General features: G+C 36.0%; 1 protein-coding gene across 3 annotated transcripts in view; it reads right to left on the bottom strand.

The window, feature by feature from the left end:
• The window catches only part of VGLL3 (vestigial like family member 3), a 49,129-nt gene that overhangs the window by 28,694 nt on the left and 3,127 nt on the right, over positions 1-17,308 (bottom strand). For 2 of the 3 annotated variants that reach the window (XM_047876019.1, XM_047876020.1), the window contains exon 2: positions 6,068-6,353. In XM_047876019.1, coding sequence (XP_047731975.1) covers positions 6,068-6,353 — 286 coding nt within the window. The remainder of the gene's footprint in view (positions 1-6,067; positions 6,354-17,308) is intronic. The other variant, XM_047876021.1, reaches the window with a different exon arrangement.

The raw sequence follows: 17,308 nt of genomic DNA, 5'->3' as shown, positions 1-17,308 counted from the left end.
AACAAAGAAAGTTGTGTAAGCTGTGAGAAGAAAATTCAATTTGCCTTAAATGATGGCCATTTGTAGAATATTCTGTCAACACCCACAGTGCTAGCTGTCAATGTTTAAAATTAAAACCCATACAAAAAGTGTATAGAGGCTCCTTATATTATACAGTGCAGCTTTGCCACCTCAGGGTGCCACTTTTCTGCCACTTTGCTGTCATAGACTCAATCTTTGGTAGCAAGCCCTTCATTCTGCTCATAACTTTCATCTCCCGGTGGGGCCACAAACCCATTATGAAAATTGCTAAATCCAACCCAGAGGTGTGTGTCAGAGAAACTGAGTTCCCTAATGAAAATCCCCCGTTAAAATATCAAAACTATGTCATTTTCCTGCGTGCTTTTATTTCCTTTCATTTATATACATTTGGACCCAATTTTATAGATGTTTAAGCATTTTGCATATGCATGCACAAATGTGGACAATGAACAAATTCCTTACCCAAAATACTACCCTATTTATGAATTATTGTATTATAATTAGTGAGCACATTATCAATGAAAGTGGAAACTTATTTTTAAAAACGTGCTCTAAACGTGCTGAACAAAGCTTTAAAATACCTCAGGGAAAAATAAAATTAGAAGCAACTTAATATTTTCCTAGTCCTGCTATGTCTCCTGAGATTAATATAAAGTTTGCAGAGATCTATGCAGCCTTTTTCAAAGACAATGTTGCATTTTACAAGTAAATGAAACAATATTGAAGAGAAAATATGTTTAAGGACAAGTCTATACTTCAAAACCACTATTTGGTATCTTGTTAAAAAATAATCTTAATACAAAGAAACAGATGATATGCTTTGTTTCATGCCTGGGAATCAATGTGCTTATTTCATATGTATGTAAATTTTTTTCATTACATGACTCTTTGCCTAAGAGTACTTAATCACAGCCACATTTGTTTGATGAAAAAACATATGAAAAACTTGTGCACAAACTATTCCCATGCCATATTACTTTTCAGGTTAGTAGAGGCAATTCACAATTGTCAAATGTTAACACTCTATGGTGATGTTGGGCTTAATGTTACTCAGTATTTGGATGATGTTAACACTGACATTCTGGCACATAAAAAAATATGAATATACTTTGGTTCAATTTGCATTTGGAATTTAAAAATATCACACACACACACACACACACACACACACACCTTATTTCTAAATGATAAAAATGACAAAATTGATATGCTGTCTGATACAACCCACCCAAGGCATACCCAGTAATCTCACTATGTGAATTATACAGAAATATATCTTAAGGACACAGAAGAGTTAGCATGGAACATGAAGTTGTTCTTTCAATTTCATAATAGCCGGGATATCTTTTGTATTAACTGTAAATATTTCTGAAAAAAAAAAAATCTACGGGCAAACAACTTAAGCCAGAGAAAATTCAACATTCAATTTCAACCTTTAACATTTTACTACTTAATTAAAAAAAAATAAAAACTATATTAAAAGGAAAATGGGACAGTAAAATGTTGTAAAACCTCTATCTTAAGTCATCTTAAAAGTCTCCAGAAAACACATTCTTAGAGTAGTGATTCAAAACATTAATGTTAAAAGGTAACATTTACCTTTTTATTAACTTCAGTGAAAAAAAAATGCCACTCAATTCTTAACCCAAAGTGTCCTTGCTGTAATTTAATTCCCATCCTCTTATTCTGCTTCCCATGAAAACAAAGTGTTGGGTCAGAGGTGAAAGGCTACATTTTCCAATGTTTCTGTCACTCAGGAATTAGTCATTTCCATCATGTCCAAAGATTGTCCTCTACTTTGCTCTAGAGTCGCTCAAAATGGACATTGTGACTCTACAATGAGTTTCAAGGAGGCAGGATGATGAAGTCAGACCACTCTTTCCTTCCATGTGTTTGTCCGAAACTTGCCATCAGCAATAACCTCCAGTGCCTCCTGGAGGTGGAGCCCAGCTGTCTTTTCTAGTCTCACCCAGCTTAAGAGACCCACCCTCTTTCCCATACTCCTCTTTTGTTATTTTAGGCTAGTACTCATTCTGAGAGGTCTTTCCTATGAGAATGAGTTGCTCTAAGCAGACACTATGTAAATCAATTAGCAATAAATTTTTACTTTGCAACAACAACAACAACAACAACAAAATATCAAGTTCTCACCATTTAGCATGGTTTTTAAGTTAATGACATATTTTGCTAAGCGTCAACTACTACTCGGCTTTCCTACATAGATAGACACACACACACACACACACACACACACACACACACACACACACACTTTCTGTAATAACACTTAGGCACTGAGATCAATACACAGACATATTTGAAGCCAGTGTTTCTATTTAGATGGGGATAACAGGGCCATTAGATTCATTAGGTTTTCTCAACTGAGAAGCCCTATTAGTAAGAATGTATACTGGGATAAGAGGTCATTGATGTGATGTTGTGTCAAATAGAGTACAAATATTTCCTATCAATTATTTGCCTAAAAGCTGCAAAACACCTAAAGAGGACTTTCCTAACTCCATCAAGACACACACTCAAAGTATGACCATTATTCCATTATTAGCTGACACTTTATCCTTGTCTAAAGATTTACTGTGGAAATATATTCTGCAACCAAACATAACTCAGTTTTAAATTCCTTCGTAGCACTATACCACTTGTGTAGCACTGTAAAAACTTCATGCCATAAATTAGACCCGTTAATTTAGTACAGCTGGCTAGTGCTCCTGCATAAACTATCACTGCTATGGTCATCAACATTGTCAATAGTGTTGAGTAGCTACTTTGTCCAAGACACTGTGTTTTTGCCAGAAATTCAAAGAATATTTCTGGGTAAAAACCCAAGGTTGGTTTTCTATATGCCAAATGAGTGGAAACTTACTTAAGGAAGAGAGAAAATGCATCATTGTTTAGCACCTTGCATAAAGCCGTGTGCCACAAATCATTCATATGCATTATCATAGAACCTTTACAATAACCCAAGGAAACATATCAATAAACACATACTGTAATTTAAATTGAGTTCAGAGCAATGTTAACTAATTAATCCAAGATCATGTTGCCATCAGACATTGTAAGGCCCACACTAGAACCCCAAAACAAGGAGAATCCAATGACCGCATTATCCAAACCTGTGTTACTTTGGCAATTAACACAAAGTTACTGGTAACTCTCTTCACTAACCATGGGAATCTCAATTTATTACACCTCTCTTAAAGATATTATTTTCTAAATCTTTATTTATATTTTTGTGGATCTCCCTTTAAATCACATCCAAGTTATTTCCGTTTATTAAAAATCGACTAATTCACAACTAAACAACTATGGAAAAGTTGTACCACAAATGGAAAGTAAAAAATACACTTGAAATCACAGAAGCTTGCAGAGACAAGATTTGAGCAATCATTTCATTCATCCCCCTTATTTTACACACAAGGAAACTAAAACCAAAAATTTCATACCCAATGCTAATAAATTCTACATTGACAACTTTTTTATTTTCTAATCTGGGATAAATGGTATGAACTTGATTCATCTAATTCAGTCATAATCATTCAATTCATATTTTTCTTTATTTTCCAGGTAGAAATGCATTATGTTGAGGGAAAATGAGGTGAGAAAACTAGATACGATATACCTAGTCTTAGTGGGAGAGGAAGAGATGGAAATTAAAGTATCGGCTGCATTTGCCTGCACTACCCTGATACACTAAACTGACACACAAAGCCCTAAAAATTCTAGTCTCTGCCTGTCACTCTGCTTCTCATTCCACTCATGGCAGCACTATTGCTTCTCATCGGACACTCTAAGCTCAGTCCTTCCATAGGGCTTTTGTACCGGCTGTTCCCGCTGCTTCAAATAACTTCCCCATAGATATTCACATGATGAAGACCACTCTTATCACTTGTAACGGTCTCAGAGACAGCATCTATTGTCACCCTAAGTAAATCCACACCTAGCATTTCATTCTATACTTCGTACCTTTCTCTTTCACTAAAAAGCTCCATGAACACAGAGGCTTAGGCTCTCCTGTTCACTGATATATTTCCACTACATAGCAGTACCTTTAACATTTGCTGTGTATGTCAAGGAATGAAACAGGAGGCAGGTTTGAAGACCAAATATAAAATAATCCCAAGAAATTTGTAATAATAGTTGCTGAAACATTACCATTCTCTATCCTTTCTATATGGAAATTTGAAATCAGTCCAAAGATTTCTATTTAGTCACATGGATAATGGGAAAACACTGGATTATTATAGAGTTTTTGCATATATACTATACCTCACTTACAACTATCCTGATTTTAATACTTACTAATCACTCACATCTAACTATAATTTGGGACTCTTGTTTCTATATTCCAGATTAAATGATTCCTAGGCTGTGTATACCACTACGTTTAAAAAAAAAAAAAAAAGAAAAAAAAGAAAAAAATAGGCATTGTATTTAATACTCTCCAATGACAGATTATCCTCACATGATTTATTATTGAGATACAGACTATTTATGAAAGTCAGCCAATTTACTGAAGTTTTCCTGTTTTTACCTTCCACACATATTAAAAGTATTTACCACATGCTACCAAACAGGATATTGGTTGATTCCACAAACATCTTAGGCCTCCAAGAAGGACTCAGTTCTCAATTTTGTGGGAAATCTGTAACATTTACTAATCAAATAAAGCAATTATGCTTCCTGAATCATTTCTATCGAGGTCTACCATTTATTGAATGTGCATTTCACCTTCCTCTCTACAGTCACTACGATCTTAGTGTTCTTCATATGTACTAAAAGGAAGAAAGGAGGAAGGAAGGAAGGCAAGCCGGCAAATAGGTCAGGCCTGGCAATTTCATCCAGCACAACCTCCCCTACAGTGGAGCAGAACCATTCCTCTGATGCTGACAGGAAATGACCATGTAGCACCTGCCCTCTTCCCTGCCCTCTACCACAGGTGGCCAGCCTTTGCTCACCATAGGATCACTTGGGGCACTTGTTAAGATGTGATTCCCAGAGTCTCCCTCTGAAGACTCTGATTTAATAGGTCTGAGTTGGGGGCCTGCAATCTTTGTTTTTAACAGCACTAGATTAAGGATTTTCAAACTTGAGCCTGTATTAGAATCACCAGGAGGGCTGGCTAAAACACAGTTTGTTCTGATTCAGTAGGTCTGAGATTCTCGGGTGCAGCCTGAAAATCCTGCATTTCTAACAAGCTCCCATGTGATGCTCATGTTCTTGGTACAGGAAACCACACTTTGAGAATGATTTTACTAGAGGCTTCTTATAACCAGGTGAGTTCAAAAGAAACATCCATAACTCATTTCTCTACAACTAGCATTAAATGATGCGTAATTTTCCCCTAATCTTGTCATTGCCCAATTAGATGTCATCCAATGATCTTCTGTGAGCCAGTAATCAGTTCAAACACACCTCTGTGGCCTCTACAGAGAAGGAAATAGAGAAGAGGATGCCCCATGTACTGCTTTACCTTGACCAAGGCAAGAACAACAGCCTAAACCATGTAGACACAGTCAATAATGTCTGGACTGTAAACTGAAAGAGTTCATACCACAACAAAGCAGGACAGAGAAAACTATCAAGAAAACACTGAAGGCTTTTAAAGTTTGTACTCCTGGGTCAGACTCAGATTTCAGCTATGTCACCACGTAGCACCTAGTGGAATGAGCAAGAGCTAATTTCTAAAAGCTGATCCAGGCACGCCTATTATTTAGAGATCCAAATTGGGCCACTGGGGCTTAAGGAATGGTGCTTCACAGCTCCGTCCTGCCACTATAAACTCAGGCTGGTTGCATCACTACTTTCCATGAGGAATTTAAGGGGTGTGACTGCATCCTTTCCGACCCTGCATTCCACATGTGACAAAACTGATCCAGCTGTTTGTCTGAAAGAAATTCCTTGCTGTCCTTAAAAATTAAAAAGCAAGTGGATATCCGTCCTCCAGGGGCAAGTCTCCAGCTGGAACCTGGTACAGGCAGTTGCAAAACAGAGACAGTGCCCTGGAGAGCATCTGCTTTTGAATTCTTACCTCGCCATAGTGGGGTTAGCCCCATCTTGCTTTTTGAAATGGCAGATTCTGGATGGAGGGTGCTGGCTTGGCCCAAAGCTCTTGAGAAGTGTTCATCCACTACTGACCCAATGTCTCCCTGGAAATAAGTGAAAAGGACACAGCGAGAGTTAAGGTACTCCATCTCGGCAGGCTGGTCTTTCTCCTCCTCCTCCTCCTCCTCCTCCTCATCCTCCTCCTCCTCTTGTTTGCTGGGAAGGGTGACTTCCAGAGAGTCCTGCATCTTGCTGTATACCGCTAACTTCTTCTGGGATGGAATAAACAAAACACGGTATCAAAGACAGTTTGTAAAAAAGCATTAACTACTTAACTTTTCACTTAAAAAAATCTAAATATTGACACATGTTTGCAAACTGATTCTTCATCTGTTTTCCTCCATTCTTTCCCCTCCCCAAACCAGTCTTCTCCTTCCCACCCTGAAAGAAAGGTCACTTATTATCAGACAGTACATTTTCACAGTGTAAAAGACAGGTTTGGTTTTTTGGTTTTGTTTTATGTTTTTGTTTTTTGGTTTTGTTTTTGTTTTTTGGTAATCTAAATATATCAAAAGGAGAATGACTTTTAAAAAGTGACAGATTCCTTCCAGTTTCTGATCCATTTTCTTTTTTATTTTAAAGTTTTAAATGTACATCAACATTATAGTTTGGGACAGAGAGGAATGGGGGCTAAGAGGGGGTGCCTGTGGGAGGAGTGGAGAAGAAAAGAACTTTCCCTAAATGAAATAAACTAAAATAAAAACAGGAATGTAGCATCTTATGAAAGGATTTGGCAGATGTACCAAACTCATTTCTCAAAAATCAAACTAAAATGACAACATAAGTGTGAAGATCCATTTTTCATGGAACATATTTTGCAGATGTCCCACTTGCCACCATTATCATGGAGGGGGGGAAAAAGATAATATTATGGCTTACTGAAAATAATACAATATGCTACCAATGACTGGGGTGGCTTTCAAATAAAAATGAGAAATTTTTGATGATTTTAAAGTATTTTTAAAACATATGATCATAGCTATAATAATAGTTAATACATATTATGCCAGGCACTCTTATAAAACTTTGAATTTATTACATCACTTAATTTTTATAATTCTGTATCATGGTTACTACCACCATCCATATTTTAAAGATGAAGGAACAAAGGCACAGAGAATTGAGGTAACTTGCTAAAGGTCACAGAGCATGAGAATGGTAGAGCCTGAATGCACAATAAAAACATGCAGGTATATTTATGCGTGTTGTAGAAAGGCAGGGGAGGCGTATTTGGTGTGGGGGGGGAAAATCACCAACATGATATGTTATTGTTTTCCGGTTAATAAGTTTTGTATTTGTTAGTCCTGCTTTTCAGTATTTCCAAATGTTTTCCACTGAGCACATATTATTTTTATAAGCAGCAACTTCATTGTGAATCATATATAAGAAAACACTGCTAAAGATTATAAAATTTATTACCCTAATCATTGTATACCTCTAAAATCTGATTCTTTGTTATACCATTTTTATTTCAGAAAAAAAAATATATGCTGGACAATAAATGTGAGTAGAAAAAAAATCATTCTAGAATACTCAGTAAGCACACAGTTTTGCAAATGTTATCAAAATACATAACCTAGACTCATGTTTCTAATGTAATTACTAGCTTCAAAAACCTATAGCCCCAAATTATAAATGCATCATTCAGTAAATTGAACCCTTTCCCCGAGCAATGAATATGCTGTTCTTGTGTGAAGTGGGCCCTGAAATGTATATTATGAGCTGTTGGTTATTATTTAGGAGCTGTTATTTATAAATATATGTATTACTTTTTATTTAAAATCTGTGTCAATACGGTTATCGCTGGTTGATGAATAAATAATTCATTCCTGTGAGTGAATATGCCTTGCTGATGAATAGGCGATTGTGATGACTGTGTGGTGATATTTCTTCCAATCTGTTTTGCACAGGTTTGAACATGTTTAAACTTAACTTCAATAGTAAAAACACCACAGTAACAAAGGTTATGTATAAAATAAGGGGATTGAACTAAATGGCCTTGAAAGTTACTCCTGACTTTAAATTCCATTATAAAATAAACAAATATTACAATTTATTAGTCAAATCACAGTGCTATGTCTCTGTGTGCATGTGTATTTATCTGAAGTTATACCATTAAAGCATACACACACCCTCTCTGCTGAGTACTCCGGCATATTAAGAAGCACTGTTTTTATAAAGGAAAGGAGTTTAAAACTCATCTAGAGAGTGACTTCACTGTCCACTGGTGTTCATTATTATCTATGGAACTGGTTTTTTATTCCTGCCAATGTCCAGTTGAGCATCAGTGTGAGAGAGTAAGATTTTTCATCTAATTGTTTCATTTGTTTAAATTTACATTTATTCTTTAAGTGAAAGAGCCCTGGGCTGGGCTAATGATCCAAAGAAAGGCAGTGTTTTATTCTATCCCAAGGAGCAAATATTTCATAGAAGAAATAAAATTAATTAGAGCATTATATATATGTAAAAGATTGTCAAGTGCAAATCCTGATAGAAAGGTAGCATATTATTATAACCAATAATAGCAATAATAAAATGTCTTAATTTATTAATTGATGGCAGTGGAATTTAATCTATAGATATTTAGTTTATTTAAACCTATCCAATTTTCTAAATGTTACATAATTTCATGTTATTCTTTTTTGACCAATTGTTGAATGGTTGTATACAAATGAATTAACTTGAAATTTACATATGAAAAATTTAATATGAAATGGGGAAAATGTGAACAAAATCTGCCACTGGATCAAAATACCTTTCATTAGCTTATTTTCTAAAAATCATTTCTCTGTTTATGGATGCATATATCCCCTATCATTAATATTTCATACACATGTAATATATGTCTGTATTTACACATGTGCATTTATATAAATACACACTTATATATTATTCCTCTTAATAGGCAAACACCTGTGATTTTATAAAAATATATGTAGAGACTCTACTTAAATACAATTTTTTGGAATGAATTTAAAATACACTTTTTGTTTTTCTCTCCCAGCTCTTTAAGACAGGTTTTCTATGAAGTAGAAATAAATTTAAGTAAATAAATTAAAAAAAAAAACACATCAAAAACATAAAATGGAAAGGGGGCCTATGGTCCAGTTCCCAATAGGCAGGACATAAATCACATCTATCATTCTCGCTTTTCAGATAAAGTTGAGTCAACTTTCACAAATATAGTGAACCAACTTAAATACATTTACCACACAAACACTCTCTCTCTCTCTCTTTTAGCTTCACCATCAATACCACTAAATATTAAAGAATTCTAAAGTATCCAAATGACCTGAAAATTTCCTACAATGCTAACACTGAATTTGCATACTTTTTAAATATTTATTGAGGAATGGTATAAACAGGAAAGGCTACATATCACAAATGTATAGTTCATAAACTTCATAAACTGAGCATACCAATGAAACTAACTAGAGATCAAGGACTAGAACATCATCAGGACCCAGGAGGCACTTACTTCCTTCAAGCCACTACCTCCTCAACAGCAACCACTCTCCAGACTCCATCAATGTAGATTAGCCATAACTGTCTTTTGCACTTTATATAAATGAAATCATACAGCACGTACCCTTTTGTGTCTGGCCTCTTTCACCCCACATCATGTTCATGAGATTCATGCATATCGTTGCATGCAGTTTTAGACGTTCAGCCCTAGCAGATAGGGCTGATTTTAACCAATTTACACATCCAATGCCAGTTTATGAGAGTTCCTGTTGTTCCATATCCCTGTCAACACTTGGTACTGTATATCTTTTTTTTTTTCCAGTTTTGCTCTCCTGATAGATATCCCAATTTTCTTAAACTTTTTTTTCATTGAGGTGAAATTCACATATAAATTAACCTCTTAATTTTTTTTTTTTTAACGTTTATTTTTGAGACACAGAGACAGAGCACGAGCGGGGGAGAGGCAGAGAGAGAGAAGGAGGCACAGAATCTGAAGCAGGCTCCAGGCTCTCAGTTATCAGCACAGAGCCCGATGCAAGGCTTGAACTCACAAACTGTGAGATCATGACCTGAGCTGAAGTCGGATGCTTAACTGACTGAACCACCCAGGCGCCCATAAAATTAACCTTTTAAAAGTGAATGATTCTGGGGCATAGTACATTGAGAATTTTGTGCAGTCACCATCTCTATCTAGTCTAAAACATTTCATCACCCCAAAAGGAAATTCTGTACCTGTTAAGTATTAACTCCACATTCTTTGACTCCTCTCCATCAGTCCATGATAGCCACCAATGTGCATTCTGTCTCTATGAGTGTATCTATTCTGGATATTTCATATAAATGAAATCATTCATATGTGACTTGTTTGCTTCTAGCTTTTTTCTCTTAGCATAATGTTTTTAAGGTTCATTCACATTGTACCAGTACTTCATTCTTTTTATAGCCAAATAATATTTCATTATATGTATATACCACGATCTGTTTATCCTCGTATCCACGGATGGACATTTGAGTCATATCCACCTTCTGGCTATTGCAGATAGTGCTGTTACGAATATGTGTGTACATGTATTTGGTTGCATTCCTCTTTTCAATTCTTTTAGATAGGTATATATGATAGCTGGGTCATATGATAACATGATGCTTAACTTATTAGGGAACTGCCAAACTATTTCCACAGCAGCTGAACCATTTTAGATTCCCACCAGCAATGTACTATGGGTCCAATTTGTCTACTTCTTTGGCAGAAAAATAACACTTGTTATTTTCTGGATTCTTAAAAGAATTATTATTACAGTTATAACCATCCTAGTGGGTATGAAGTGGTACCTCATTGTGGTTTTGATTTACATTTCCCTAATGACTAATGATGTTGAGCAATTTGCATACATTTAAAAAATATGAAGTGTGAACACAAAGAAAACAGGGACAGAATTTAAACAGCAATTGACTCATATGCTGACAATCACACCATCTTAATATTCTTCTCTACAGGCTCTTAAGCCTTAACTACTTTCTGGTATCTGTGCTTTGGTGACTGTAAATCAATTCTTTGCCTATTTTTAACTAAGTAAATTATTCATGTACACTTTTGCCATATTCTGTATTCACTTGGTGTTTGCTCCTTGGAACGAAACTTGCCTGGTGTCACATTCTTTCTTGAGAATAATATATAACATTCAAAACGGTAAGAATAAATCTCAAGTCATCAGAACCTAGATTTCCTGAATCGAGGTCAAAAGGCAATCTAGTTGATATTTTTCTCAAGAGGCACAATCACTTCCTAAAAATATTCAAATCTCAGAAATGTTGAGGCTTTTCTTCGGAGACCGAAGAATCAGAATCCTTAACTAAATAAAGACGTCATCAAAAGGGACTTCAACACCTACAAGCTGGTTTACTTAGAGCACATTAACTGGCTCATCTCCATTTCAGAGTCATGCCGAATTTCCCCCAGGCGAAATGACCCTCAGGTTACGTGCAACAACGGCTAAGTGAGCAGCCACAAAGTTAAAACTAACTCACAAAAAGAGGTTAAAGCCACAGTATGAAGGAGTAGGCCCAGGCAATGTAAGCCATACCCAACCACTTTACAGCCTGCCATAAGGCACAGCAGGAACAAACTCTCACAGGAATGTGCAGGGGAAAGGATTTGTCTGACAAGAGAGACTTCCATGTCAGGAGCCAAATACCACTAACTCCCCAAGGCTTAAGCTTACAAAATGCCAAATGATTACTGTGCATATGTGGAAACTTCTTTTCCTAAAAAAACAAAAGTATTTTAATGAATCATTGGATATTTGGAAACAGCTTTTACTTTTTTTTTTTCATTCTTTTTTCTTTTTCTTTTCTTTTTTCAATTTCTACTGGCTCTCTTCTCCAAAGGCAATGCTTCTTTTATGTTCAAAAACAAGGTTTGAGCCTATAAGAAAGGACCACGAGCCTGGAGTAAATGTTTCAAAATGTTTGCATGTCTGAAAGGGTAAAGTGCCATAAAAGCAGGTAATTGCTCCTTGATCATATTTTTTCTGAATTCACTTGGCAACAGATTTTTAAAAATATCTCAGAGAGATTTGAAATTTTGGTCCTTAGCCTGTTTGGAAAAGGAGGAGGAATCAGGTTAAGGGAGGGTGGGTTAGGATAAAGAAGCTATGCCACAGACCTTTTATATATATTATTTCGCGCACCTCTCTCAAACATTCACATACAAATATTGTCCAAATAATTATTTCCAATTTAGATATGCAGAAACTGATTTGCTTGGCTAGGATCATCTAACTAGTAAATGGCAGAGATAGGATTAGAACTCATTTCTGTCTGACTCCAAAGCATGTGCCAAGACCGTGGACTGAAGGAAAAGGGTCTCTATATACTTATTCTAATTGAATAAGTAAACAGAAGCCCCAGACCAGCCAGGCATCAAATGGCATCACATAACGAAGGAGAGTCAAAGTTACTTGTAGTATTAAAAAAAAAAAAAAACTGAAATGTGGGAGCACCTGGGTGGCTCAGTCAGTTAGGCATCAGACTCTTGATTTCTGCTGAGGTCATGATCTCACAGTTTGTGAGTTCAAGCCCCACGTTGGACTCTATGCTGATGGTGCGGAGTCTGCTTCAGATTCTCTCTCTCCCTCTCTTTCTGCCCCTCCCACACACACATGCACGCATTCTCTCTGTCTCTCTCAAAATAAATAAATAAACTTAAAAAAATAGAAATGTAAACATCTATCAGAGTTTTGGCTACTAAAACATGCAGCACTCTTCAAAATATATGTGCATCTAGATAAAACTGAATTCTGTATCTAAAAATGTACTGTCCCCTTGGCAAATCAGATACATAATACAATTGCCTACCATTTTTCTGGAAATCCTATTTTGAAAATGTGAGCAGAGCCTATTTTGTGAGATACAGTCACAACTCAAGATTCTGTGTTTGTTTTGTCTTGTTTTTATTTTTCTTAACAGTAGGGAGGAGCAAACCAAAAATAATATTAACTTGACCAGCTATTTTTGAGCATACTTGCCTCTCAATGATTCTGGTCATTATCAAAAATCAAAACCTTCTCCTCCAAGGATGAAAATTTTCCAGTTTTGAGGATTTTCAAAAAGAAAAAAAATGTACCACATGCTTACAGAGAATTTCAAAATTTGCATTCCCAAAATACTTTAAGCAATGATCACATCTTAGAGGTATGTGTTCTCTCTCAAACTGACTACTTTGAATGAAACAAGTTTTCAGTGTGTGAATTTCTGATATGTTTTTATAAGCCTATTTACTAGACATAGGGTAGGACTTCATTTTTAAAAATGTATCTGTTATTTATCAAATTGTCAATTAACTTCTGCTTCATCTCAGTAACTGTGCAAAGACATGGAGCCACTAGGTGAAAGTCATAGCCTATCCGTAAACTCAGGCTGCTTATAGTTAGTTGGCAGAGCATGGGAAGGGCAATGGTAAATAAAGAGAACCTCACAGTTTATCCATAAGGCTAATTGTCTAATTTCTCCAAGGAGCTAATATTTTAAAATTTTTAAATAAGAAAAGTAAGAAGGTAAGAGGCAAATTACTAATTGTTTTCTTGTGCCAATGAAGTCAAGACGGGAAGAGCACATAATAGAAAGAGAACTGGAATAGGAAGGAGGATTTGACTAAAATCAGTCCATGAATCTAGGTAAGTCACCGAGCCCTCTAGCCCTTAGCTTCCTCTTTTGAAAATGAGGAATTTTGAGACTTGATTATCTCAGAGGTCTTGTCCTATTCTGTATCCTAATAAGCAACATGCTGGAGCTCTAGACAAATTCACACTTAATTTTGTTTCTTACATTGGCCGCCTCTTCTGATTTTTCAGGACACTAGCCAAAAAAAACCCTACAGACCATCGAAGACTAACTCATTTCTAGACACGGGTCATCTAGCCCAATTCCTAGGAATTAGTTTTGGTATCTCCTTTATGTAACTTCATAGTAACAAGAAAGGATGCATCCTTCCACATCCCCGCACTGCGCCACGCTCCCCCCCCCCCCCCCCCCGACCTCCACCACTCCATCCCGCAAGGACAAGTGTTTTGGCATACCAAAACCATACAGTTTTAAGAGGAAAGGACACCTGTTCACTTTAGGTCATTCTTCCTTTCTGTTCTTTCTTTTTCATCCCCTCTACTAAAGCATAAGACAAGTGAAAAATAGTTCAGCTACCCAGTTCAAACCACACTTGTAAATTACTGGCATAAATCTGGTGTCCACTGAAATATCTATAAATATGGCATATATGACTCATTTTTAGCAGTAGATGTTTGGATCTAATGGTTCAAGGCATTGTTGGGTCTTCCTAAATGAATAAAGCAGAAAATCAGCTGCTTAAAGAGGTGCTTTTTGAAAGATTCAGGGCAGAGTTTTGCCCAAAATTATTTCCTTCACTGTCTCTCCCAGAGCTTGAAATTCAAATGTTAGACTGCTTTTGTTTCTTGAATAAAAACATTTCTCTGGAGATAATACCTTAAGTTATTATCTATTACTGGATGAATTAGTTTGGGATTTTTTTTTTTTTTAAGCTAGCTGGAAACAGGGCCTATGGGAATTGGATTCAAGTTCAGTGCCCAGGTTTTAGAATGACAGACAAAAAGTATGATGTACAAGTTTGCTGTCAGATCTGCCCTAAGCATCCTTAGCATAAAATTTACAGTCTTGTTGAACATTCCCTTTGCACAGAAAGATACAAGACAGAAACACATATACTACCCAAAGGGGTCAGCTCAGCATCTTTGCTGTAATAGCCCAAAGAGTGACACTGAGGATAGCAAGGTTTTACCTTGTGAACACCCTCATTTACTTTGGCATGGCTCATGTCCCTGCCATCCCCAGCTTTGTGAGATGGGGGACGTTAAGTGTTAGGTGAAGCAGGACTTCCTTGCATCTATCCAAAATACCCTTTCCTTTCCAAAGAATGTCATCTCATCCTGGCATTTGGTTTCCTGGTGAACATATCTTCACCACACGCGATTTTACGGATTCCAAGCCTTCCTTTACTATCGTTATTGTAATCTCTATTCTGGTTGACTGCCAGAGACAACAGTTAAGTTTGGTTATTTTAAAGTTTAATTTTTTTTTCTCTAGCTTTGAATTTTCTGGTGGAAAGTTATTGGGAGCATAAAACCATGGGGCACTTTAAACTTCTAAGTCTCTACAGGCAAGTTAATTTGTGTAGGGTGGAATTATAGGGACTGTTCTTTCTCAAATAAGTCCTGTATGAATTCTTATAAATCCACTTAAGTCCTTGCTTACAGTTCCAAGAAAATTGGATCCTCCACCTTAAATAAGTTGGCTGTCTATTGAAACTATTTAGGATATAATTGTATTCTTTCCTTTTAATGAATCTAAACTTATGTTGGAATAACAGTAATATATGAGGCACTTAAAGCTGACTGCTAATACCACTTCCTGAAGATTATTTTAAAATAAATAAACGTTCATTTACTAAGTGGATATTCTGCCCCATCAACAAAGGATGCAGAATGGATAGCAAAAGTCATTAGCATAATACAAATGCTTTCAAAAGGACTTTGGAATGCCTAAACTAAAAAAGTACACTACCAAGGACTTGGAAAGAATTTCAAGTTCCAAGGCCAAAGAATCTACTGCATATTAATCTTCTTTATCAAAAAGTTGATTTGGAGCAGTAAAGACAAAAATAAGCCTATTGTGCAATGGCAAAAAAAAAAAAAAAAAAGAATGAAAAGAAGAGCCTAGGAGACGGGGATGGCGTGGTGGAAAGATGCTACTTTGGGGAGCAGGGCATCTGGTGGTCTTAATTTTGTCACCGAACAGTTTTGAATTTTTAGCTAGGCATTTCAACCCTATTAACATACATTTTCCCATTTGCAAAAGGACGGGTTGAAGTATGGTTTTTCAGGGTGTCTTCTGACAAAAAGAATCTTTGAGGGGTTTTTATGACCTAAGCAAGGTAGCAAAGTCCAGAGAAATAGTTTGAAAAAAAAAAAACTCCTCATAAACTTATAACTGGACTTCTGCCTCCTAAGAGCATTTAATTCTTTTAAGTGAAAGCATGCATGCAGATTCCTCCAGCTGTCACCCTTGAAGAGGATGGATTAAATATGCTCGAACTTATATGAAGCTCAAAGTGTAATTGTTAAAAACTCCTACACACAATTAAGAAAATGGCGACGACTTTTTTCTGCTTTCATCACCACGTCTATAAACTACACATTTCTGAAAGCTTTAAGAATCTTTCTAATGTACACATTATAAATAAACGGGGTAGGGGGCAGATTTAGACAGTAACAGACTGTCTACATTTAAGATGCGACATCCACTGGGTATGAAGGGAATCTATGATTTCATATCACTTCCCTCAATTTTTCCTGACACATATTTGGAAATTTTTTGTCTTAGTTCCTACTGTCACTGTTAGAATACAAGCACATTCCTTTCTGTACATGTTCTGCAGCGTCATCATGCCTTTGGAGTATGTGCTGAGAGACTGAGTCAAGAGTTCCCTTGAGGAGATGTTAAAGAGATGGTGGGCATGAGGACCAGGGAGCTTAGCATCTCTCAGCAATTCCTGGCTGGATAAAGCACACTACGAGATTTACTAACAGCCATGCAATTTCTAGTAATTTATGTCAGGCACTACAAAATTTACTCTGCACACATATTTACAAATTATTTTAATTCATGTAGCCTACTGTATGCCTAAGTAACATATCATAGTGCAGCCTGATGTGAATGCAGGCAACTATGTTTTTAAGACATTAACCTATTACCCACCTACAATGCATGACATGCTTGACAAAAAATCTGAACTTAAAATTTCAGGTGCATGTTTGTGCTTTTATGAGAAAAGCAGAGTATACATGCCTGTAGTATGATATCCTATTACTTCAAAACTAATTTTCAGCTACATGATCATACACTAAGAGGAAAAAATACACCTATGTATGAAATCCATCATAATAAACCATTATGATATATTAATTTACAAGGACTTCTGAGCTACACAGGTTTGAGAAAAAATAAATTCAAAGTTACACTATTACAATCAATTACAGAAGTAATACAAAATTTAAATGCTTTCTTTTCTAACATTTTATAAATGACCATTCAACTTTCTTTATAACTTTATCACTTTTTCGGCTTTTCTTTTTTCTGCTTAACAAATCAATTTTTCAAATGCAGTAGGAGTTGT

Source organism: Prionailurus viverrinus, chromosome C2 (genome assembly GCF_022837055.1).
Source record: "Prionailurus viverrinus isolate Anna chromosome C2, UM_Priviv_1.0, whole genome shotgun sequence".
Lineage (NCBI taxonomy): Eukaryota > Metazoa > Chordata > Mammalia > Carnivora > Felidae > Prionailurus > Prionailurus viverrinus.
This window is presented reverse-complemented; position numbering and strand designations above follow the sequence as displayed.